The sequence below is a fragment of the Triplophysa dalaica genome, chromosome 8, assembly GCF_015846415.1.
Source record: "Triplophysa dalaica isolate WHDGS20190420 chromosome 8, ASM1584641v1, whole genome shotgun sequence".
Lineage (NCBI taxonomy): Eukaryota > Metazoa > Chordata > Actinopteri > Cypriniformes > Nemacheilidae > Triplophysa > Triplophysa dalaica.
In genome coordinates, this window is record NC_079549.1 from 2,933,634 (window position 1) to 2,960,941 (window position 27,308).

Here is a 27,308-nt window from a genome sequence, read left to right on the forward strand (position 1 = left end):
TTCTGCTTTGCTTTAGCTTTTTAAATCAAGTTTTTAGAGCGCCCTCTGTCGTTTGAACTGTAGAATGCGGCAAACACAACATTGTGACTTGTGGGTCATTTAATCTCGTTATAAACTTTGTAAAGTGATCATTTAAGGTGTAAAAGAAAAAATAGTCTGTAGATAAATGATTGATCTATTTTTCGTTTGCAAAAGGAACTACATTTGTCATCATCAATGTGACGTCCTTAAATATGTTTTGAAGGGTGTTTGGTATAGTCGTGACGTTATGATTTCATCACTATTATGTCATTGATAACTTTGAGCGACACTGTATTTGCTATATGCTGGTTTTGTTCATTCACTCATTTCCCATCATCTTAACCCGCTCTCATGTCACATGACCTCATGAAGCATGATGGCATATGATTGTTTTCGTTTTTAAGGCACGTTTGCTTCACTGACTGTCTGCCCTTGCATGATGTAAAGGACATTTCTTCATCACTCGCATTGCTGTAGCCCAGTTCAGTGGGTGAATCTCACAAACTGCACTTTTATAAATACACCCACCGCCAAATTATATTATATAATAATATCATATTTTATTCATATATTATTTTGAGATATTGTGACTTTATATCAACTTTAAATGACACTGTTCATCTAGCGAATAGAGTTCAGATTGCTTCACATATCAGTAAATAAAAAGATTAGGAAAGATATTCCATCTCAAATTAACTAAAAACAGGATGTTCATCTTTAAAGTTCAATAATTTCAGTACTATAATATGTAAAAATGGTACACTGTATACAATGTTTTTAGAAATTTGCTAGCAGTTTGCCAGTGACTTACTTTAGATTTACATTTATGCAATTAACTGGCAAGAGTTTGTTCAAAGATAAATGATCATTAAACATTAACAAGTCTTTATCCTTACAGAAAAAAAACTATAAAAAACAGCCTCATGCAAAGCATTCTGCGAACCAAAATTAGAAAAAAAACAGAACATGATAAAATAACAGCATTATGCAAAGCATTCTGGGAAGCAAAATTAGAAAAAAAGGGAAATGATAAAATAACAGCCTCATGCAAAGCATTCTGGGAAGCAGAAATCCACAATTACGTTTAGTCACTTAAATGACTAAATGTAAAAATGTAAATGTGGATTTCTGCTTCCCAGAATGCTTTGCATGAGGCTGTTATTTTATCATTTTTTCCGTAAAGATAAAGATGTGTTATTGTTTAATATTCATTTATCTTTGAACAAACTGTTGCCAATAAATATAAATCTACAGTAAGTTACTGGCAACTAGCTGCATAACTTTAGCAAAAAACGTTTACAGTATTAATAATTGTAGAATTTGTACTTGGGTAGTATACAAAAAAATGATGTGTGAAAAAACAATGAAGATGAATCTTTCTTATGATATTTTTTATTATAAATATAATATATTATATTATTAACCATATGTTTTCGAAGCTTTTGCTGTCACACCATTTACAGTTTATTTGTCAATCACTTACCTATCAAATGCTTTCATATCAATTACTTTTATTTTAGAAATGATTCCATGACTTTATCACAGTATTGAGTTTAGTCCCAATAATAAAAACCGGTGGGGATGTGCGTCATTTTCAGGCTTGATGAGATTCACCCACATGTCCTTCAATGTGCATATCTGCATGAGCTTAACGTGTGTCTTGGCACTTCTGGGAAGTTTCTGTGGTGACCTGTGGTTGGTTTTACAGTTTGAATACAAAGTGATCAAGCAGACTTCAGGGTTTGCTTTGCTGTGTTTGGACGCTGAAGTCATTGTGCAGAGCAGCTTGAGTTTTAGAGTTCATTACCGCAGTATCAGCAGCGCTTCTGCCATCCATAACACCCCACCTGTGACCTTTCACCTTTCCTCTTTGAGCCCTGGGAAGCTTGGATCGCCGTGCCTTGTCATGATCGGGGTGTCCGGTCCAGTCTAACCTCCATTTTTGTCTCCTCTCCACTCAGCCTTAAAGAAGAATAACATAACTAAATTTCCCAATGTGCACTCGAGGGTAAGGAACTCTTCCAGTAGTACCTCAGTGGATGCTACTCAGACCTGGCAAGCATCTCTCTCTTTATTTGTTTTATCATTCACAAAATCTCCCTTCATCACATACCACTTTCTTTCAAAAAGTCCTGTACGTTCTATCTCTCTATCTGTCTATCTTTTCTTTTAAACACACATCAGGGCTGTTGAAGTCTGACGCTTCTGTGACCTGGAACACACAGACTCTTCCTGCGTTAGTCTCATCTTTAACCGATTCACACTTCGAGATATTTGACTCTTCATCTGTGCCATTTAGAACTAGAATTGGGCCTCAAAATGTTTTTACACACTTAAGTCAAACTTGAGACACTTAAGGGATAATTCACCTTAAGATGAACATTGTGATATCATTTACTCACCCTCGTGTCATTCCAAACTTGTATGACTTTCGTACTTCTGCAAAACACAAAAGACATTTTATATAATGTTCATAACCAAATAACACTGGAGACCATTGACTTTAATGGAAGGCCATATTTAAATAAATAAAAAAATGAGAGAATTTGCATTTTTGTTTGAATTATTGAGAGTTAAGACGATTAAGAAAAATTACGTAGTTTTCAGAAAAGTCAAATGGTTGATGTGTTTTATCTTATTAAAAAAAATACTTTTAAGGGGTGCTTAGGAGTGCAAATGGACTTTTGGGGCCAATTTACTGTAGATTCCTGTAGTTTCAAATGAACATTTGGATTTCCTTTTTTTCTCATCAGAAACGTGTTTCTTTTATGATGTAGGTGTGAAGATGAAATACGACTGTAAATATTATAGAATCTCAAGCTGCTTTGCCCAGTTGACCACCAGCATGTCCAGAGTATGCGAGCAGATATTTGAACTGACGTCTTTTGTTCCTACTGTGTCAGATCTAAGAAACCAGCCTTACAGGCGAGCTGATGCCGTCAGGAGGAGCGTTCGGAGACGGTTTGATGATCAGAACTTGCGGCCAATCAACGGTCCAGAGATGGTCATGTGACGAGGACAGAGTGAATGTGATTGGATGGGCAAGAGGAGCTCTACCGCTTCTGAGGACAATAATGGGTGGGATATGGAAATCAGAGCAACTTTTTGCAATTCAAGTGCCTAATTTGATCACCGTCTGTCTGATCAGGTTTTGGATCATCTGTGTCTTTTTATTCGCACGCAGTATCTTGAGCTGTCCTTTATACAGAACAGCTGATGGTCTGTGTTTTAATGGAAACACTGTCTAACCAGACTTCACCAGGATATATTTCAAAGCACGACACCTTAAAATCAAAGCATGGGACAAGATGCTTAAATAAAAACGGCAGGACAAGACGGAGCATCCGGAGATGTCCATGTACACAAGTCAAGTGTAATAGACAACTTGTCGTTTGTTTTGCTCATTCCTAATCAGAACATGTTTAAAGCACTTTTATACGTCCTGAACATGATGGAGAGGCTAAGAGACACAGATTTAAAAGGCAGTGAAGAGGGAGTCCAGTCAAGTTGAATATGGTGAAGAAAAGAAAAGATTGACGGGAACAGGCTCTGTGTTCTTGAAGGACTTTAAAAATGTGATGGAAAATGATGCGCAAGGAAAGTTAAATGTAGGTTTTGGTCATCAAACAAACATGAAGCGTTAATACGAGAGTAGTCTGATGAAATCACTAACATTGTCTTTGGGGTTATCAGCAGATCATTTGTATAGAATCCTCATATGAATATCATTGGCGATTGATAACCACAAGTTATTGATCGTCTAAGAGTTTAACTTCAGTTCGACCCAAAAATTATTTGAATGAGTTTAAGGCACTTGACATTGCTTAGTGCATTAAAGGAGGGGTGTCAGATTTCCGCTTGTTTAGACAAAGTCGGGCTGAGTACATCAACAACCTTGTAGCCACTCAGCAGAAAGGTGCACAGCCGAGTGTTGACGAAAGCAAAAGATGGGGTAGAGGTGTGTTTGTTTCGGTGGTTTGAACGACAACAACGGCTAAGAGAAATCGAACAACCCGCCTTGTGGATCGAAAATACCGACTGCAAATTTGGCCCACTTGATTCATACACGTTTATGTTTCTTAAACGTATGTGAACTGGACTTATTCTGATAACAGGGACCACCAAGCCCACTTGTATTTGGTGTAATGTTCTATGATGACCTGTTGTAGGCACCATGTTCTAATTGTATTTAAGTGCAAACAAATACATTCAACAACAACCCATTTGTATATGTACAGGTATTTTGCTACAAAACAGTTGCATCTTTTTTACACTTTTTACTCTAATATTGTAAATATTGTTTAAAAACAAAAAATCATTCTACATCTTTTGAATATTTTAACTTATAGTTTCTCCTTCTCGGCATTTTGTTTATTTAATAAAACTGAAATTCTTAATAGGGCCGTTTAAGCGTGTAACAGAAGAGCATGCTGTAATGCTAAGAAACTAGATTTTACATGTCATTCTAAACTAAAACATCTCATCAGAGAACAACAATGTATAATTATTATTGTAAATGATTTTTTTTATATCTCTCTACATTCCACTCTTAAAAACTGGAATAAACTGGCAAGTTACTGTATCTTAGACATTATATGCTTACTACAGGGCTGATGTCATACATTTAAAATTAGCTAAATGATTTCTCGATGTTCAATGAAATAAACTATTTACACAACTGTAGAACATGGGAAGTGTGATGTTTTGCATGGTTTTTGTATTCCCTGCTTAGTGTGACAAAAGGTCTCTAGGTAAACAGCGACATTGAAAACCAGTATCAGACCCCAATGTAAAATATTGGGAAACACCTCAATAAATTAAACAAGTATGATCAGTAAACATATTTCAGGTAAAATAGTTTTAGGAGCGAAGTACATCATAGGTCCATCTTTAAAAACACAGTTTTTCTCAATGTAGTATCAAATATATAAAGATCTAATATAAAATCACAATAACGGTCCTTTAAAAACGGCTAATGCAGAGGTGACAGGTTCTATACAAATGCATTTTATTGTTTAAGTAAATGAGTCGAGCTGCATGTTCCATAACCTGTAGTTGATAAAAAGTAAATTAAACAAGAATAAAATCGAATTGTAGGTTTATTTGTCAAAATCAAAGTTTAAAACAACTCCAGACTTCTCTGTACTAGTAACATTGACAAAAAAAAAAAAATGTAAATGGCTTTTACAACATTACATTTGAAGTTGAATGAAAACAGTTGTTTCTCTGAAGGCCTGTTTATTTTTTCAGCGAATGTTCGAGAAACTAGCATTCAATGTACAACTACCTAAAAAAGGTTCTGCAGTTAACGGCAAAGTAATACTTGCAACCTCTGAAAATAATCTTACAAAAATGCAGCTGATGTTCAGACAATACTGCCTTGAATACAGAGCCAAAAACCCACCGCTCAGATCCTCATCCATATGCAGTCAGCACATTCTAAAGGGATGAAATACACATTACAGGAATGGACGAGAGAGAAAGACGGACAGTAGGACAGTGATTGATTATGGTGCGTCGAGTTGCTCTAATAGAGTGCGTCTCCTCTTCTCCAGCTCTCCTTCGCTGAGTTCACTGCCAGACGTATCCCATCCTCCCTGAGAGAGACACACAGATCTGATCAGCTGAATATATGTATTTGTAATGAAGTAGTAGTCTGACAGTATAGAGGTCACTATAATAGTACACAATCCTATGGTCAGCGGCAGCATGTTTCGGTGTAATCTCTCACCTCCTCTTTTGCGCTCTTTCTTTTTGGAGATTTCTGTTTGGATTCTCCACGGGGCTTCCCTCTAGACTTGTCGTTTTCTTTATCCTTCTCTTTTTCTCGCCCCTTCCGCTCTTTTTCTCCGTCAGACTCTGGAGAGGCCTGCAGGATCATGAGAAGGCTTAGTACACTCATAGAATACATTTTAGATTTTGTACCAACAGTGCAGATCCATTCCTCTGTAAAACTTCCCCATAACTAAACTACAGACAGTTAACACTATTTTTTGAGCAGATTTGCTTCCTGAACATCCATTTCAAAAACACCACAAATCCTATTAAGGTTCTTCTGCTTTACTGTACTCACTGATTTGTGTCGTCTTTTCTTTCCTTTCTTCTTGTGCTTCTTAGATTTCTTGTAACTTCTCTCTGTAAAAAGAAACGTAAAAAATGATCACTCATCATTAAAAAGCTTTCAAAAAAGCAGTTTATCAATTAATTGAAAACAAGATATTGATCCAATGCAACAATCCTTCAATTTTTTTTGGCCTTGTCAATGTCTGCAAATAGTACGATTTTTTTAAGTTGATCTTTATTCTCTTGTAAATGTAGATATTTCTGCACCCTTGTTTACAACAAATGACAAGTTTATTTTATATTTAACTTGATCTTGTATGCCACTTGTTTATAATAACTAGTGGTAGTAACACTAAAAACAACACAAACCAGATTCTCCAGAGGATGAGTGCTCAGATGGAGATTTAGATGTTGAACGTTTCTTCTTCTTGGAGTGGTAATCTTCTTCCTCTGACTCCGAACCCTGGTAGCGATACACAGAGGACACGGGTTAGTGGTTTGTAGGGCGTGTAATGCACAGAAAGTGAACGTGAGGCTGCACTCACCGATCGAGATCTTGAGCGTTTTCTGTGGTGTTTCTTGGATTTCTTTGAGTGTTTTTTAGTTTTAGAGTGGTGATGTTGACACTCGTGCTGTGAGATAGGACACCTCGTATTAAGATCTACTTTTTTCTTTTATCTCAATGAACAACATTTCACTTCATAGATAAATTACAACCTTTCAGTGATTCAAAATAAACTTAAATTGTATTTATATTACAGAAATACATATGTCAAACCTCTAGAACATGCATGAAGTCTTTGAATATCCTCTTCCTCTCCGACTCCAGCGTGATATCCTCAAACGCAGGCTCTTTCAGGAACCGCTCTCTTACCTGTCACACATCCAGAAAGAACAACGTATTAACAACAGAGTTATGACTGCCATTGTTTTTCTGATAATTGTTGATATTTGGTGTCATAGAGTGACATACTCCCTCCCATGCGGCTTCTGGCTCCAGAGGGGGCGTGGCCTGTTTCAGCATGCTCTTAAATGCCGCCTCCTTCCTCTTCATCTTCCGTGCCTCCTCTTTCTCTCTCTCCCTCTCACGGGCTTCTGCTTTCTCCAGTAACTGTCTCGCGTACACACAAATAAAAAGGGCTAAACATAAACACGAGTGTACTTTCCTAATTTTTAAGTCATTTCTTGCAAATTTGAATAATATAACAAAAGCACAATGTTGTGAAATATGTCAGAAGGGCTGTGACGCTTCTAAAAGCTGTCCTTTACAACAGCTGGGCTTTATTGCAGAAGAGATCCAGTACATATGAGACATTCAAAGCAGTTATATGTCCTGCTTACGCTATTGAAGGCCAGTTTGATGTTTCCTGCATCCAGTGTGGTGGCACGTTTATCAGAGCTGATCACTGAGCCGAAATCCTCGAAGCCTGTGTTGATCTCCACCAGAAAGCCTTTATCCTGCACACACACACAGTGACACGCACACTTTATCACGAGCTTCATCGCAGACCTGATAAACACTGATGCTTACACTCTGATCCGCTCACCTTCAGGATGTCTTTGATAATTCTCTTCTCATCATGGTAGCGGGCTTTCAGATCCTCCACGTAAAATTTGAATAAATCCAAAGGGGTGGAGCCTGAGGAAAAACAGTGGTATTGTTTTTATAAATTCTTAGATGTGTAACACTGCTATTAGTCTCAACCCTCTATGGACACGCCTAGTACAATTCATTATTTCACTTTTGTCGCCAGATGTGACCTAAATTAAATATACTTCGATTGAATCAGCGTACATAGAGACAAACTTTCACTAATACCATGTATCTTAATGCAGTATATTAGGAACATTCATTAAAAAAAATGATTATGATGCATGTAAAGCTGCTTTGCAAGATAAAAAATTGTAAAAAGCACTATATTAATAAAAGTCTGCATGGCATTTAAAAAGCAAATGAAAATATATACATATATAAAAACTGCGATAGGGGGCGCTCTCACCTAAGCAACAAAGTGCATAAGAAATGATATTTGCACTAATAGTATTTGTTGCCTCTGTCACAAAGGAGTAAAATCTTATCGGCTTATTTACAAAAATCACCTACAGTAAGATTTAATATGCGAGTGATCACTTGGAGAAGTAAAAGCTAAACTCCTTTCAACAAGACCACTGAGGATCATTCATGTCAACATCCTGTAGATTAACACCAAGGTCTAGGTGTTCAAATCCTAACCCTTCATTTAAGATCAGATTTCAGAGCTAAAATTGTTTCATAATTGCTGATGAAACAAGGTGAAGCAGAGTTCACAGTAAAATGGGACATGCTTTGAAATGAGGACAAGACATGTATAATACATCTGCATCAAATCCTGTGAGTGTGTGTGTGTGTGTGTGAGAAGGTGTGTGACCTGGTTGGCCCAACATGTTGTTGAAGCGGATATCAGCACTGACGGTCGGGTACATCTCCATCCAGGCAGACATGGAGTGCAGCTGCCCGTGTTCATGAAGCTCATCCAGAAATTTCTGAACACAAATGAAACGTCAAATGCAATGCTAGTTTTCACATAGTTGACCTGTTTTCTTTTAGCAACACAAATCACACGTTTTGTGTTTTGTCTCTATAATAAAGAACAATATAGCGTTGAAATCAGCAAAGCATGAACAGTGGCTAGTTTGGTGTTCTGAAAAAACAAGATCAAAAATACACATTGTCCCACATTTAGACTGCTTGAATGCAGCACGATTGGTAAATATTTACCAAGCTTGCCCACTGAACTATGGATGGGATAAAAATATTGTTTCTCTGATTCAGAAATCCCGGAATCAGTTCTTAGTGTACGTGCTTGAGGATGTGAATATTATCTGTAATTCGCTTCTCGTCCTGAAGATGTCGCCATTTTGCGATTTACTAATAGAAAAAAAACGTGGTGGAAGGTTCAGACAAAGGCTTTAGGAGGGCCTGTTTTCACATTTTGAATAGAGTTTTATATCTTCTAGTTGGAAATTCATTTCTCTGTTGGACATTACTATGTTTTAATAGTAATGTGAATCTTGCAGTTTGTGATGCAGCCAATTTGGAAAGTTTCAGTGACCAGCAATTCTGTCTCTGTAAGTCGTAACATTTTATTGAAATGTTAATAAATAATATATATTAAATCGAAAAGAAATCAAATAAATATAAATACAAATGAAAATCGAATCGCCAAATTGGTTGCAAGTTAACATGAGGGGTATGATCAAAAAAAAAATCATTCATAACATAACACCAAATCTTAAATTTAATTTTGATATTTGTAACGATGTTTGTAATAAAAGCTTCATATTCCAGCATCAAAAATTCCAATGAATCGAGCTAAGAGCTTTTGATATCCTGGACGTACACGTGACAGTGGAAAAACACAACGAAGCCCCGAGTGTGTCAGTCACCTGGAAGCATTCTCTGTTCTTGCGTTGTCTGCGTCTCTCTCGCAGAAGAGTTTTCTGCTTCTCATCTTCCTCCTCTTTCTCAAGAGCACGGATGTGTTCCTCAAAACAGATCAAGGCATCTTCCTTATCCATGTCTAACACACACACACACACACAAAGAGATGAAGATAAAAGCTTTCTCACTCATATTATATGGGTTAAAAGCATGATCAACAGGGCATCGCAGTGTGTGTGCGCGTGTTCGTACTTTGTAGTTCCTCATCTTCAGCAAAAGTGGGGTTGTCCAGCAGGTACTGTTGAGCCTCAGACCAGGTGGTTCTGTATGTGACGTTTGCCATGTTGTCTAAAATGTTTTTAAGTGCCTCCCAGTTCCTCTTCCTCAGCTGCTTGGCTTGTTCCTGAAACAGGATTGTTATGATACTGTTTTTATTTGGCCTGTCAATCGATTACAAAATGTATCTTAAATCGCACATAACATTAATGTGTTCAAATATACTTTTACATTCAAATCATTTCACAATTGATCTCCAAATGAATGTAGAAACAACTGATTTCCTTAACATCATCATTTTATGAAATTAAGCCAACATTCTGATATTAGTACCACAACTGATTAAATTGAGGATTTTTTCTTTCTTTTAACATGAATTATAGCCATTCAAAATTGAAGTACAGTATAACTGAGAGCTATCATGTCTAACAGATAGGAAATATACAGAAAGTGAAAGAAGTTCTCAAACACTTTACAGCCTTTAATGCTCAATTAAATACAGAATTAAAGCTACAAAACACACAGAATTCCTTTCTTCCTTTGTTCTTTGATTAACATCAATGACAGGAGTCACAGCAGCAGTTTTAAGAACGCGGCCCCTTTAAGAGCTGTCTCTCTACGCAGATCTGACCTTAGCCCATCACTATATATGTCAAGTCAAACTTTATTTATAAAGCACTTTTTAGAACAACAAGTGTTTGTCAAAGTGCTGTACAAGCATAAGCAATTCAATATAAGAAAATCAAAAAGACGAACTATTAAGAAGTTCGTAAGTAAGATAAGAGTGAAATAGATTAATAAATAGCAGCTCTAACAGTTAGATACAGGACTGCTGTCACGTTGTGTTTTGCCGCATCCTGAAGTATACTGAACAAGTCAAAGCAATGTTTCAAATGGTGCTTTAATGGTTTAAATGAATAAGAGCGTGTTTATATAATGAAACGCTAGACGAAGGATGACAAAATAATTGCGTGTACCGCATGCGTTAACGTTGACAGCCTTAGTTTTAATACATTTTATACTGTGTTTTTAAATTCAAGAAGAACAAAAAAGGAAAGAACATGGAATTTTGCTAGATTAAAAAATCAGAATTGCATCAAATTAAGAATTTTCCTCTGCCAAATTTCGATTAAATTTGTGAGAGAAAAAAATAAATAATCAAATAATTGAAATGATGCAAGTATTTACACATATATTTCAAGAAGAAAAACAGTGGACAGGTCAGGAGTCATACCTTCTCTTTCTTTGCAAGATAAAAAAGCACATCTTCATAGATCTCCAGCCTGTCTCTCTCTGGGACACATGACCACACCTCCAGCTCATTAAACATCTGCTCCGCTTTTCTGTTGAGGACACAAATTCACGTTCACATCTTCTGCTTACACCACAATGACTTCATAAGGTCTGAGTGAAGAAATGCTTGACGAAAACCCCATTTCATCAACATCTCAAGAAGGAATACAAATACTGCCGCAATTCAGAAATCAGTTAGAAGGGGGCAGTGGTGTCACAGAAGAGAAGTAAGAAGACTCACAAAAACAACACTGTTATTTCTACCTTTGTTAAAGGTGCGATTTACACAACAAATCCATTTCATTTGGTGACATCATCAAAACCTCCCTGCATGACACCATGACAACAAAGCCGATGTAAAATTAATCTTCTAGATAAACGTGGCAGGTTCAACTGCAGGGAATCACAGATTCAGACAGATCAACAGCATCAGAACATGCTTTAGTCATCATACTTTTCACCGTTTGAAGAAATGCAAAATAGAGATCATCTTAAAGTGTTTCATCAAGTGTGTGTGTGTGGAAAATCTCTGCGTTCACTCACTTGTATCTAGTAGTTGAGGTCATCTTCTCATGGTTCTCAAGAAAGCGCTGGAAGGTCTCTTTAGACTCTTTGTATTTGATTCTGGCTTCTTCTTTCTCCTCTTTCTCTGTCTGGACTTTATAAGCGTTGAATGCCTGTTTCTTTTCACTCAGCTTGGGAAGAGCACTGGACACACACAGACAGACAGAAAGTTAAACGGATTGGTAACTGAAAGCATGGCAGGGAAAGATTTAACTGCAGGATTTATTTGCTATTAAATCTCAATATAGCTGTGCAGTATTATAAATACCTGTAACGTGGGTCGTTTATTATGAGCTTCATCGCCTGTTCCCATGATGCATTAGAGGAAACTCCCTACAGTGACAGAAAGACAATGACACTTAGCATCTGGAAGCTTCTGGAAAAGCTTTATATTCCGACAAAAGAGAAAAGCGTGTACAAAACATGTTTATCTCGGTTAGTTATCCGCAGAATTATCCCTCAAGTCATTTTTCATGAGTGATTGACCCATTATTAAATTGTGGTTACCCAACCAGCACAAAAAGCAGTAATAATTTATGAAGGCCTTCATAATGTATGACTAAGCCTAACCCTGAAAATAAATGTGTTCTTGAAAATAGAAATATGAATATTAGCATCTCGCGAGCCATTTGTTTAGCAAACTGTTATCAGATGGAAATATGAAGATATTCATGGTACATTGTTTACAAGTGGAAACAGTGGGAGAAGCGGACTCTGATAAATTAAGAAGTTATTAATACATCTTTAAAGGAAAACAAGAAATTAACAGGGAACAGAATCTTGCTATGCAACAAAGGCAACACACATTTCTGTATTGAACAACTTTGAAGAGTCTCAAAAGGAACCCAGGGTATAGAGGGATGTATGGCTTAATACTTTGTTATCGCCTTACACTACAATCAGTTGTCATTAGAAACACATTAAATATTTTATAAATAAATAAATAAATAAAGCTTGTAACGAAAATAAAGATGCTATCTTGCAACCATATTGATACCTTTTCTTCTAAAGGTTCAGTGTATGAAATGGCCTCTGGTGTTGAGGTTGCAAATTGCGACAAACATCTCCCCCCTCCGTTTCGACGCAACACGGTTGCTGACACAGAACTAAAATGTTGTCATGTTTTTGCTTCTTTGCCGAAGGAGATAACGTATCTAGAAATGCACTCTGTAGTGCTGTCTGTCCCTTTAAGGCTACTGTAGAAACAACATGGTGAATTCCAGGAAAGGGGACCCGCGAAGTATATGAAGATAGAAATAGCTCATTCAAAGGTAATAAAAGCATAACGCTTCATTATGCAAGGTCTTTATACACCTCTGAAGACATAGCTATGTATATTATAATGCATCCTCCAAAAAACTACATACAGCACATTTACCAGGATAATTTGGATTGATTTCTCAAGTGACTTGAGTAGCAAAAATGGAAAAGTCGAAAGAATGAAAGGAGTCACGTAAAGCTCTGGAGAACTACAGAAGCGTGTGGACGGCACCAAACACAAAGTTCTTAATCTATCGGTGTGAAACGCTGTCTGGATTCTGTGAAGCGTGCGATTCCACTGTGTCTGTTTCACTCACTTCAGTCTAATCGCACACACACACGACCACCAATTAAACAGCCTCAGCAGCTCTCACAGGAGCACTTTGTGCCAAATTAAAACACTAAATTTAGAAAGAGCCGCTGGAATATCAACACCTCCCTTCATCAATGAACAATAGAGCGAGTGATTTATTTACCTTTTCTTTCAGGAGCTCTTTAAAGGCCTGCTTTGCCTCCTCTTTTGTGTTCCATTTGTAAACTTTCTTCACCAGCTCAGGTCTCTCCTCCTTAGAAACGTCATTACTAAGGAAACAAAAAAATGTGTTGTTATAGATATCATGTTTTATTAGAAAAATCAAGCGTTTTTTGCAGGCATAGTATAACCAACGACCTGAAAGTGTCTGCAAAGTTGGCTCAAGACGACAAAAAAATATTCATCAGAAACATATTTTATTTTCTATACTGTTAATTCAGCACGCTTAAGTTCTTTGCACATACAGTCCAAAATTTTCATAAGCGTTTTTTCATATTTGACACTCGTTTGTATGGTGTCTCTCAAAATGCTTGCTAGGGATGCGAAAAACGCAGAAAATCGAACCCAGTCTGTATTTTTTATGACGGACGTCTATTGGAGGGAATGTGTACATGTGATTGAGATCGTATTTATTTTTTAACCTGCGGAAATTTTGGACGCTAATGTACAATGGCCTTTACTCTTAAGTCTTAGCAGGTTTAAAGTTAACATGCAAACAAGTCTTAGCAGGCTGAATGTTGGCTCGCTTACTAGCTTACGTTTAGCTTTGAGTTACTGGTATAAAAATGTCCTTTACAGTAAACAGGACCCATTTTGATTATTTGTCTTTAAAGACACGCTTTCCTCAACGTGTATATTCACGTCAGCCTCTGAACTGTGTGGCATGAGAGATCTGGTTCATTTGATTCAAACGCACATGGGATTTAACAGAAGAGGGCTTCTAAGGTTGTTTGTTAGGAATGTTGTTTTCTTGTACATGTTCCATTACCTGGGCTGTGTCTCTACGCTGGGCGTTTCCTCAGTGGAGTTCACAGTAACATCACTGCTGACCTCAGCATCCTGCGCAGGCACGTGAGACGGTTGCTCCTCTGTGGTGCTTGTCGTCATGGTAGTCTCAGTCTCGGCAACCGCAACCATGGCAACAGTAGACTCGCTCTGAGACGTGACAGCAGGTGTGGTGCCAGGAGCCACAACGTCAGCGGTCCTTTAACACAGACATGCACACAAAATCATCACGACTTCACTTTTTCTATTAAATAGGTGCACTAGCGTTCCTCATTTCCCTGCTCGAGATCCGTTATCCCAAAAAGTGCAGCATGCCCAAACTGAGAGACAAATTTGAGTCTGCCATGCTTGTTTTTACATTGTGTGAACGTAGTTCCTGACAACATCCTATCAATTCGCATCAGCAAAGTAGCAGTTCAGTTCAGCAAATATTATATTGGATTGTTAACACGTGAGTGGTGCAGATCATCATACGGCTAATACTATTGTGTTTTCATTGAAAAAGATGTTCCCTTATCCCACAAACCCCATATTACAAGGTCAATTCACCGGAAGCAATGCTGCTACATTATGAATTACAACTTAATGTTCAAATGAAACACAACACTCACCCATTCTCCTCTGCTTTTATCATCGCTAAAGAAAAATGAAATAAACATTGTTTTAAAATGTAGTAGTTTAACATTACACACAAAAAAACCAATTTGTGTCATAAAATGCAAAGACCTTCTAGATCCTCCAATTCTTTGGGTTTAGTCCAGCGGGACTCTTTGGTCTGCGAGTTGTAGTAGTAGGGCTTTCCAGTGTCAGATTTATACTCCTTCCAAGGGCACTTGGACAGCATTTGCTGCAAAAAAAAGTTTAACATTTTATTTTAATTGACATTAGTGAGAATGAATAAGGGTGTTATCATTATAAACAAAAAACACGAATGCAGGGCTCCAGACCCAGACCAGTATTCGAGACTTCTTTCATGTGGAAGGGGAACGCGAGCCCAGCACCAGTGCATGTTGTGTGTGAGTCAACCACTCGTGTCACTGATGTTTCTCACTGCTGCGTACGCGCACGATCCCGGTCATCATAGACAAGTTTACACACACAATGTGAGCGCATTACTACTCGCAGATTGCTATGACGGATGAGCCCGAGTACGAACGATTTGACTTTCGAGGAGTTTAAAACTAAACTAACAAAATATCTTCTTGGAACTTGACCTTTACTTAATATCTTTAGTTTTGGCATAAAAGAAAAATCTATCATTTTGACCCATTCAATGTATTTGTGGCTATAGCGAAAAATACACCAGTGTTACTTATGACTGGTTTTGTGGTCCAGTGGAACGTTTAGTTTTGTTTAAGATTAGTTTTAAATGAACATGTCTGGTTTGTTTAATACACTACATTTGATGGTAAAACTATAATAACCGTATTAACAAAAACCGACACTATAATGTCACAAGGTTCCCAGGTTTGTTCTTTAATGATCTTTGGATGTTAATAGTTTAAAACATTACACTGACAAGAGTAGGTTTGGGTGTTTAAAAAATATGGCCATTATCTAGCGCATGACCTCCAGACTGAATTGGCAATGAGCAGTTATTGGCAGATGTAATGATATGAGTGCGTGTGAGTTAGATGGCATCGCTGACATCTCTTTACCTCTGCAGGTGATTTGAGATCATCAGGTTTCTCCCAGGTGGACTGTTTGGACTCTGTGTTGTAGTAATATGTTTTTCCATCCAGTGATTTGTGCTCGGTCCACAATGACCTCTGCAGGAAACATAATGAACATTAAAATCATCAACCATGTCATGCAATCACCAGTTACGTTAAACAGAACCAGTAAATAAAAACAGAAATCTGAACTGCGTGAACTTGAGGTAAACTGACTTTTTATCTCAACTTTAAAGTTCAGTTGCACATCCATCACATTTAAACTTTATATGCATTATATTAATATAATAATACAAAGATTATGCCTTAATGTATTATGTTTAAATACATTTTTAGTAGTGTATGGTCAAATCTATCTGTAAAAACAACTGACACATACCTTTCTTTGCAGTTCCTCAGGTGAAGAATCAGTTGAGGTGGTGCTCTGGGAGAAAAACGGTACTATTAATCACAATTTATTGAATAAACCTAAATATATAGTTGTGATTTAAACATTACAGTGTTTTTCCTGCATAGAATAATTGGAGGCGCCCACCTCTGTCAAATTTTTCAGTCTTGTCAAAATTTTGGCTAGAATCTTCACCAAAAACACTGCATGTTTTCTGTCATTTGTAACTGCACTTGAGGCATTACGCCACAAGGGGGGCGCTGTTTCGTAATCAGCACTGAAGGGTCGCAGTATAATAGCTAATAGGATCTTTATTAGCTGTTTCAAGGATTTTAAGGTGAATATGGTTTGTTTTGCATCCAAGGAAAGTAAAATTTCTTAAAATGTTTCTTAAATTAACGTGCCGTATATCATTCTATACTGTTCAAGCTGTGCAGTTGGCTTGTTGTATCAGCTTTATACTGTACACAGCGAGTTTGCCAGTATGAACACCAATTGCAATCAGAATGACTCGCTAACAAATGACTCCTTTGAACTTATTCGTTTAAACTGTTGAAACTTTTCAGTCACTAGTGAATATAAAATAAATCAGTGAATCATTCAAAGTTCAGTTAACCACCAGAGAACGCAGGATTTAAATGAACTTTGCTAATTTATTAAGACTGGTTAATTAAGTTGGCTATTGTGGGCTGAAATGTAAGTTGAAAAGGATAAAAGCTTTATTTTTATTTAAAGATATTCTGTTTGGTTGAATAAAAGTAAGATTTTATATAACTTACTTCATTGTCATTTTCATCTCATATTTTATGTTTCGATATGTTGGGCCCTAAACACGTTGTTGTTTAGATAGCAAAAGCATTTGCGCTCATTTTTTAAGCCACTTAAAGGTACGGTAGGCCTACACGTGCGGGTGTGTATATAAGATAAGAATGGCACCATGTCTGCCTCATTTTGAGCCAGGCAAAATCCTGCATTACTGAGCAATAACAACAGTAACATCATCATAACACATATAATGGTCATTTGTTCTTACTACAGTTCCAGGAGCAGCTGGAGCTGAAACAAAACAAAAAAACAATGATTACACTTAGAAACAATAATCGTGAATCCGAATATGACTTCACATCATTTATTTCTCACCTGCAGATTCCACTGGACTCACACCAGGCTGCAACAAACAGAAAAAGGTTTCATAAAAAAAAAAGATCTTAAAAAGCACTCAACATTGATTTGTTTAACGTCTTTTACATAACATCAAACTTCATGTCTATCTCGGTCTGTCCTTTATATCAGGATTAAATTAGTCCACATGTTGGTCTAAAAATAGAGTTAATGTTATCAGCAGTTGCCTCCTGCCAAATTACAGGAAGAAATGATATCCTGAGGGGGTTTGATTGACAGCTCCTGTAGCGTTACCTGATGATTTCATCTACAGTTCAAAGCTGAAACTAATTATTAGTGATGCTATCAATATTTAATATGGTTAACAAACAACAGGCTGTTTAATGCTTAATATAGTTACTCAAATGAAAGCAGATCCAAATGAGCACTGACAGAGCAGGTGTGTGTATGTGTGTCTATAATAAGTGCACACTGTACGCTTTTCTTTAACACACTCCTATGTGAAAAATAAGATGCGTAAAAAATCTGTCATAATCTATTATTACCCGTCGTGGTAATAAGCATGTTCGTGACGTCATCAGGCTGTATTTGGGTTTCCTCTTGGAACTTGCTGTATTTGAATACAACTAAATGCCCAATAAACCCGTTGTTGTTTATATTCATTTATATATTTAAAGGAACAGTTTTTTATTTACAGCGGCCACTAGTGTTGTATTATAGATTTGTTACGAATCGCTCATTCCAAACACGGCAGTGGCCACCATAGTACAAAAAGATGTCGTTCTCATGTTGACGCAGGGAAGATTTTTACCCCAAAAGACACAAGTTGCATTTCTGAAGGAAAAAACTGTGTAAACACTGAACGCCTTTGTGTGTATGCGTGCACGCGACAGTGAACCGGTACTTTTTAAGTAAGACCTCAGGGACCTGTGGCAACTTAAAGGAAGATAAAATGCCACTGTGACATGTTTGTCTGTTCACTATTTGAAAGTAATGTCTGTGCCTTGTAAACATGCAACGGGTTTGTCCTGTGTAACGTTAATTTAACTTAGAGAAATAGGGATGCGATTGTCTTGAGTATCTTCACTTCAGAAAACTGTGTGTATGGTTTGTAAATACGCAATGCGGTTCCCTCTCCCAAAAGTGGTCATGACCTGACCAACAGGGATCGGAGGGGCTACACTAATGGTCCCGGGGGAAACAGGTGTGCTTATTGAAAACCATGTGTTTGGTGTTCAAAGACGAGACCTTGTTTCTCGTTCGCTTTATGTCACCCCACTTTATTGTTTTGTCGCTGGAAACACAGACTCACAGCCATGGCTGTGATTTCACATGCAAAAGTGGGCATGTAGCGCATGGTATATTAAAAGATCTGTGGTGTTTTTTGAGCTGAAACTACACAGACACATTATGTGGACCCCTATGATGTATTTGTGTAAACAAATTACATTTGTGTAAAACTAGAAGAAAAGAAAAAAAAAATCCCCCCTTTAAAATAAACGGACCATAAAAATTACAGACCCTTCATTTCTTTGTAAGCAGGCAAACTTACAGAATCAGCAGGGATCAAATAATTATTTCCTCTAACTTTATATGGAAAATTCGTTCAGTTACAATATAAACCTTTAGTATGGTGACATTGTAAGGAGTCTGCTTTGTTCAATAACATTTAACTTGGAGTCTGTATAAATATGTAATTGATGCTTCTTGATCATACAGTTGCCTTATATATAGTAGATCATAATGTTCTTTTGGTGTTTACAGCATTTTATTGTTATCAGAGGTAGTGCTTTACAATGGTTCAGCCCATATCTTAAAAACAGGTCTGTTGAGTTTTCTGTTGAGTTAGGTAAGTACTTTTCATCAACTGCTACACTTATTTCCAGAGTAGCTCAGGGCACCATTCACGCACGCTTCTTTTCACCTTGTGCCTCCTCATAACATCCCTAGTGTTTGCATGTATTTTTCCTTTCATTTAAACGCGATTTTGGCTTAAGCAGCATCAGGAACTGACGAATGCAATATCTATGTTGGTGTAATCTATGGTCCTAGCCGGAGCGAATGAGCGGATGATTAATTCGCATATTCATGAATCTGCGTTAACTAAATGAGGGTAAGGGTGTAAATAAGAATTCAAGTCATTTTAAGGAATGAAGAAATAATTGTTTTTACATGTGCTATTTTGATGCTCTATCACCGTGTCTACACTGGATGCGACGAGACATGACAACCTGCTTGTTCTTAATGGGATTGTAACATCGCGTTGCATCCGATGTGGACAATTTTTTCTTATAATGTGTTCTAATCCGTTTCTAATGTCTTTTGTTGTGTCGTGTCACGTCGGTCACGTCCGGTGTACACATGGTGTAGATGAGTTTTAAGTGATAAAACTATCAAATGTTGACCGAACAGCAGTGGCACCCATTGACTTCTATTGTATGAGAACAAAGCTTATGCAAGTGAATGGCTGCCATCGCTGTTCAGTCACAACATTTTTCAAAATATCTTCTTTTGCCTGATGTACAATGCGATAAATAGACATATCGTACCCTGAAATACATTCAAGGAGATCAGGCAGCTCTGTTCTGCTACTATCGCTCATGACATATTGATAAGTGCGATGATAAAAATTGTGTTGTTTCTAATTTGGTGCATTTTCCCACTTTGCAGTGTGTTCATTACACTTATTCTGCCACTGCTGACAGTGTGTGAGCATCTATATTTAACAAGAACTGTTGGAACAGAAAGTGATAACAGGCAAGCATACCGGCCCTGTAGGTTGTACAGATGCAGCTGGCAAACGGGGGGGCATCATCATTCCTGGCATCATTGGTGGCAGCATGGCAGGCATCTAAGAAAAGAATTTCATAAAAAAATGCATTTGAACTGCTCATTTCACTCCCTCCGTGTTGCACAGGGGAGAGGTGAGGTATTTATACACACTGTGAGTTGAGGGGTGTGGAGGCACAGTTTGTGTTCTGTGCAGTTCCTCATTACAGCTTGATCCTGATAATCACAGAGGTACACCTCAAAACACACACAGGTGGAGCACCAATAACACAGCACTACTACAATAAGATCAATGCTTTTATATAAATTACATTAAATTGAAACTATATATAAATGTTTATATTTTTCTTAAATATATTTATGTATGTGTATGTTTTAATAAATACACAATGAATTATATATGTCTGTGTACGGTGCTGTTAATTTTGTATTTTGTATATAACACCACGTGCCTGTATATACTATAAATACATAAATAAATGCTGAGAATACATAAAAATGTATATATTATTGCTAATTAAAAATAAATACAGGTAAATATATAATACACATATGTAATTACAAATACAAAACAAATATGCACAGGGCACAGACATATATGTAAACACAAACTTTTGTCCTGGATGCGATTAATCATGATTAATCTGTTTCCAGCCCAATAAATTACATTTGTCTTAAATCTGCCACACAACACGGTCTAACAGAAAATCTGGAAGGCAATATCATAAGATTTCACAATCCGCATGAATATGCCTAAATATGTTACTAAACATGGTACCCATTTCGATATGAGGTCTGTTTGCCACAAGTGGTGTTTCCTGTTGACTGAGATCTTACCTGTCCCATTGGTGGCATCATGGGAGGCATTATTCCAGGAGGCAAAGGGGCCATGCTGGGTGGCCTCTGGCCCATGGGCGGCATTCCCATTGGAGGGAAGTGAGGTGGGATTCCTGGTGGTCCCATCTTTGGAAAACACAAACATATTCCAGACTTGAGTAATATGAACGAAACATAGCAGCCACACAGAGAGATGGCTTTACAGGAATGGCTTTCCAACACCAACTTATAAACGGTGGGGGGATTCCTGAAGGTGGAACACCAGGAAAAGGTGGTGCTTGACTGGGGCCACTATTAGCATCAGTCAAGGACTGTTATGAAAAAGAGAGTCCATTACAGTGACTTAAGCTCTGATGAGAATGCTGAATATTGCTGATCTAATTCTGATGAGCATTTAAGAATATTTACATGTCAATTGATGATGAAATCAATTTAAATGCTGTTGATGCATGTATAAAACGGATTCATGAGACATAGGACCGATAATGCCTTAACATCATCTCCTGACAGAGGGAGAATGTTCATTTTAAAAACATTTCCTTAAGTTTCCTACTTTTGGTCCACACTGTATCTTCATCATCATTTACTCACCTTCAAGTTGTTTCAAATCTTTATTTTGTTCTGATGAACAGAGAAAGATATTTGGAAGAATGCTTATAACAAAACAGATTTTGCCCCCATTGACTACCATATCAGGTAAAAATACAAATGATAGTCAAAAGTGGCCCTGAACTGTTTGCGGTCCTTCATTCGTCAAAATTTCTTCTTTTGGTTCGATAGAACAAAAGAAAATAATAAAGTGATTTTGCCTACTGTTGGAGTCAATGGGCAGATTTGGAACAACTCAAAGGTGAATGAATGATGACAGATTTTCATTTTTTAATGTTTTTTGTCTGTGAAACCAGATGAAACATTCAATCCCCACCACTCAAATTGTAAATAATTTTTTTGATAATTTCCCTCACTGTAGGTCCCATGAGAAGATAGCAACACTTGTCTTAAGTAATATAGAAAACTGTAACATTGTAAAACTGAACATCATTTTTTCTGCCCGGTTTATGATATCAGAACAGGAAGAGCCAAATCAGTTTGAAGCCAACATGTAGCAAAGGGATCAGCTGATTTAAATAAACATCAATTTCTAAAATGTATAATAAACATTTGACATATTCATTGGAAAAAGGATCTGGAACAGATTAATCTAAAATAATTTATAAGTTTTGTGATAACATGGCCTGAGCTCAAACGACCAAGTCGGTTAATTAATATATGATATAACTTAACGATGTACAGAAGTCATCTACTTCCGTTCAATTTTAAAATCAAACCACTATTTATTTTACGAGTTTTTCCTAAGGTTTGGTCACGATTTAAACAACGAGGAGTTCCCACCAACATTAAGAGGAATAAGTAAATTATATTTACACTTTATCGTATAACTCAAAGTATAGCATTCTCGAATTTTATCGTCTCCAGTATCAAGGCAAACTTAAAGTCGGTAAAATACAAAAGTGTGTCAACAAAGAGAGAAAAACACACCCGGATTTGTATCACGCGTGTTTAAACTAAACATACGGAGTAGTTAAAGTCTTCATTCAAACACACATTAGCTTTAGCATTAGCATCATTTTAGCTCGTATTGCTAACCATGTTAATTTTATATACAAAGCACTCATTATTTCACTCTAGCAACCTTTCAAACAAACAATAACATTTATCTAAAATAATACGTTTAATCTGTAGACGTTTGAAAAAGTAAGGGCCGTAAGTATGCCAATAAACTGTGTGATTTGTTTGACTCACCATGATGAGTGAACATGCAGCAGCCCTGCGTGAGACAAAAACCTGCACTGTGATTGGCTGCTGCGCGCCGGGTTCAAACTTCAGCAGTTGTATTTAAGCGCAACAGCACCACGCAATAAATGCGCAGTCAAAAAGCACAACATACTGTAGTACTGTGAATATACGTAGACCTTGAGGGCGAATATTTTTTGTAAAACCGTTCTCTGTTTGCCTTGTCTGTATTTGTCTGTTTCATATTTACTACTAAATTAATACTAAATATAAATCATTATGTTTTTTAACATTTTTTTTTATGTTATCATTAATTAATATCTATGGAAAAATGTTAATGAGAGATGAGTGGTAACAATTTAATCTTTCATATTGTTAAATGAAATATAACTATTGTCAAACCCAAATTTTTAACAAAAGAAATTAAAGATGTACTGCACTACACTAAGATATAATTACTACTAGCCGACTATCACTATTATAAGAACACGGATCAACATTATAGCTCAAAATTCAAGATGTAAGATAGATTAAATCATAAACAGATTTCAATGTTTTAAGGAACACATCAGCAGCAAGGTAGGGAAGAACTCAATGCAGACACCCACGGTGCTCAGGAAACAATAGTCTCTCCTTGACACCTGCTCTATTTCTAAACTCTCTGCAGGTTATCAAAGAACTCGGCCTGTCGTCTGTGCTGCACGGTCATCCGTCATGCTGATTTAATTGGCCACTTGTTCTCGTTTAACATTTATTCTCTTGAGCCCAAGGGAGGGAGACGCAGTTTTGAGACAAAAACTTAGATACCAATAAAAACACTTTTTTAAATAATTCACCTGTTTCTGAATTTTTGATACAAAGGGTTTCATTTACATTTACATTTAGGCATTAGGCAGACGCTTTTATCCAAAGCTACTTACATTGCTTTAACCTATACATTAGGTATTTGCAATCCCCTGGGATCGAATCCACAACCTTGCATTGTTATCGCAATGCTCTTACCACTGAGCTACAGGAAAGCTTTCTGTGATATTGGTTATTGAGTGAACCTAAATGTAACTTATTTATTTTATTTTATTTTATTCACATTCATATTTAATTATAAAAACAACTTAATTTCTGTAAAATAACATGCATTTAAATTATATTTTTTCACAATGAGGGTTATGCAAAAACAAATCAATGGCCCATTTTTTCTTGAACACAGTGATGTTGACACAGAGGGAGACATTTGACATTTAAAATGCTCTTGGGCTACTTCACATTTCAACTTAAAATGATAGAAGAGACATGACATAACACATTTATGAAAGTTACTGTTACATATGTGATATATGCTATACTTTAAGCAAAACAATGAAAAAATTGGAAATAAAGTTTACGCCCAAATTTGTTTCCATTGAGCTTGCAGCTTAAAGCATGTTACCCTGTTTTAAATGTCATATGCTGGCAGATTTAATCGCATTTACGTCACATTATTGACGACAAGGTAAAGCTTTTGCCATTTGATCTTAAAGTACATCACTAACATATCAAACAGCTATTACTGGCATTTCAAACAGCAAGCCATAACAGTTTTCTTGGAAGGAAAATAATGTGTTGCTACGCTTGGTGTTCACAGACATCAGAGGCAGGGACACAGGGATCATTAAGGGGACAATTTTCGTGTAATTGGGTATCATCATTGGGTTCTGGAGGTAATGCCGGCTTCAAAGCCAGTGGAAAATCATCTGGGTGGGTAGAGCAGCTCGCTGTCCTTTGTGAGGCTCACGGCTGCTGCGCCTGTGATGCCAGCTGCCCCGGACATCTGCAACACAAACAGGATCTAAGACTCATTACAATAGGTCATACACACAGCACACTTCATTAACATGCTGACTGCTCTGGGACGTCGCCGTTTCACCAAATTCATCAGATGCACTTTCTTGCTCAGAAGTCACTACCACCAAAACAGAAAACAAAATATCTGTGAATCCAGCGTATGCAGACACTGTTGGATAAAGCAGAGTTTTTGTGGGCAGACTTTGTGATGTGTAAAAGTAACTCGGTAAGATGTTTCTCATCTTCTAGATGCACCAACACATGCCAAAATGCACTCTTATAAATACAATTACATTAACACATACAGCCCCACGGGAAAGCACTTATGCTATGCAGTATTTAAAATAGAGTGTCATCTCTCACCTGAACTGTAAAGCGGATGGGCTTTCACAGACTGTCTGGGGAGAGACATGATCAGCTCATCAGAACCCCTAAACTATATTGTACAAAAATCATTTTTAACCCAAATTTGCAAGTAATAAAAGGAATTTTCTCATGCAAAACACCTTCATTTATCCAATATTAAAATTACCAGAAGGATAGTACGAGGAAGGAATAAAAATAAAATTTGAAGTTTAGTAGAAATTCAGAACTTTTATTGCACCTGTTATAATTTGTTCTAGGCTTATTCTAATCACATACCATGGATGGAAATTTGCTTGTCATGGTTGTTCAATTCTCTGAACAGATAAAGCACATCGGTGGCAGGACATGTGCAGATGTCTTTCCGAATGTGCCTCGGCTGTGATTTCAGCTCATTCAAGCCCAACACAAAGAGCCTGATTATTGAAAAAAAACCAGACTCCCTACCTCGAGCTCTCTAAAGATTCCTGATTTCATAAATATCCATCACTCACTCACTCAGTCTCTCTCCCTCTCTCGGTTTCTTACAGTCTTCTTCCATGCTAGAACAAAGATATATTAAAATAGTTTTATTATTTATTGTGCTCGCTGTGACAGGTATCACTATTACTCTTGGTTTGACCATACCACTAACCCAAAGTTTTAAACTTTGTCATCTACAACACCATGAAAAAATGAATCTAACTTCATTTCCAGACCACAGCAACCACTTCAGCCCAGCATTGTGGTACCACAATTTGCAGAAGTTAAGATCTTGTTTATTTAACATGTTTTTGGACAAGGCATTTTGAACCGGTTTAGTTTACTTTGGTATGGACCACGGAAACTCCGGAATATAAAATATTTACATGCTGTTAGATGGAACTCACAAACTGGTCGCTTAAATGACATCACTGTTTGATCTTACAAAGAGCTAACCTTCATCTTTTTAAACAAAATAACGATGAATCTTGAAGATAAATTACAGTGATTTAGAAAAACCATAGAGATAATATTTTGTTCTCATAACATTTCAAGATAGAAAATATACTGTAAGTAATACTGATCCCATTGTTAGACAGTATATCTCTGAGATTTTACTGGAGCCTATGTTTTTATATCTAACGGTTCTCTATCTCTGGCCCACTCTCTGAAACTGGGACACACAAAAACTGGGCCCTTGAGAGAAATATAAATAAATAAAACAAAAAATAGTGGCGTCCATCATTTGATTTGGCAGAAAGCATCCATAATTGATTAATGGGATGACAGTATGTGGATGTTTCGCTCGGAGAGCTGGACGAGACGAGAAGCAATCCAAGTTGTTTCCTATAGTTTATTCCAACAAGCAAATAAGTGACTGTATTAACATCCAAGAAGCTCATCTGTTTTTATTTCTTTATTGCAATTGTTCAGTTTATATATTTTGTGTCATTGGCTGTGATGTGTCATTTCAGAGTGCATTCAGAGAGCCGCTATCAGTCAGTCTCCAGCTGGGGGCAGTAATTGGCCTGTATGGACATGAATGGACATTAGGCAGACACCGCATGCGCAGTAAAATATATAACACATACTGTGTGGCTTACCATGTGAGAATTACAGACCGGCTGCCACATGTTTTTCAAGGTTCACATTTGATTTGTTTATATCTCAACTTTATCATTACTCCGTGTATTTGAATGTTTATGAAGGGTTGATGTAAACTTTTCATGAGATCAGAGGATTCTCCAGTGAGTTGCTGTAGCCATGGAAATGATTACTGGCGTACAGTGGGCGCTGTGAGAGAATGGCTGTACTCTCCACACTAACCTGCTCTCTGTCTGACATTGCATTATAATATTCACTCATGAAAGTGCACCTGCTCCCGCTTTTAATGAGCCTGTTGAGTTGCCCTGCCACGAACCCAGCGCTGAAACACCTGATGAAAGACTCTCCTTTCTAGAATTATAATAGCACACGCACCTAGAGAGATAGCACACATGTCTCCTTCTGATGTTTCTTTACAGTGTGTTCTGAGATCTCTACAGCTCAGAATGATCAAGACTTCTGCTGCCAAAGCTATCAAAGCATCACTTTCACTATCTTTACTGATAGTCTTGTAAAGTCTTCACTTTACAAATATTAAAAAAAATACCAAAATCCGATTGTAGCGTTGTATGATAGGATGTATTTATGAGGTTGTAATACCATGGCACATTTTATAATGAACTTTTAATTTATTTAATGATACGTTTTACACAAAAACATGAATGATAAATTCAACTAAATTATTCCATGGTCAGTTTAAATACTTTATTCTGGCTGAAAGGTGTAAATTAAACCGTT

The 27,308-nt window shown here is 37.0% G+C and overlaps 2 protein-coding genes across 8 annotated transcripts in view; one reads left to right on the plus strand and one right to left on the minus strand.

The window, feature by feature from the left end:
- The window catches only part of fmnl2a (formin-like 2a), a 50,616-nt gene extending 45,915 nt beyond the window's left edge, over positions 1-4,701 (plus strand). Inside the window, exons 27-28 of one of the 7 annotated variants that reach the window (XR_008907299.1) lie at positions 1,983-2,029; positions 2,925-2,953. Coding sequence is in view for 4 of the 7 variants with exons in the window: in XM_056754718.1 (XP_056610696.1) it covers positions 1,983-2,194 (212 nt within the window). In the remaining 3 variants the exon portion in view is untranslated. Of the gene's footprint in view, positions 1-1,982 lie in introns of all 7 variants that reach the window. The other 6 variants (XM_056754721.1, XM_056754724.1, XM_056754718.1 and 3 more) reach the window with 6 other exon arrangements.
- Positions 4,702-5,102: 401 nt separating this feature from the next.
- Positions 5,103-22,907, minus strand: prpf40a (PRP40 pre-mRNA processing factor 40 homolog A). The gene is made up of 26 exons (XM_056755477.1): positions 22,830-22,907; positions 21,027-21,152; positions 20,167-20,250; positions 17,418-17,445; positions 17,311-17,333; positions 16,269-16,313; positions 15,875-15,985; positions 14,943-15,063; positions 14,828-14,852; positions 14,200-14,415; positions 13,375-13,480; positions 11,907-11,971; positions 11,618-11,782; positions 11,016-11,124; positions 9,758-9,908; positions 9,511-9,644; positions 8,493-8,607; positions 7,632-7,723; positions 7,426-7,542; positions 7,058-7,195; positions 6,863-6,958; positions 6,630-6,716; positions 6,454-6,547; positions 6,095-6,156; positions 5,753-5,890; positions 5,103-5,618 (listed from the first exon to the last, which is right to left on the minus strand). Exons 1-26 carry the CDS (start codon positions 22,830-22,832, stop codon positions 5,529-5,531), a joined length of 2,541 nt encoding a protein of 846 aa, XP_056611455.1. The 5' UTR covers positions 22,833-22,907; the 3' UTR covers positions 5,103-5,528.
- Positions 22,908-27,308: the final 4,401 nt, after the last annotated feature.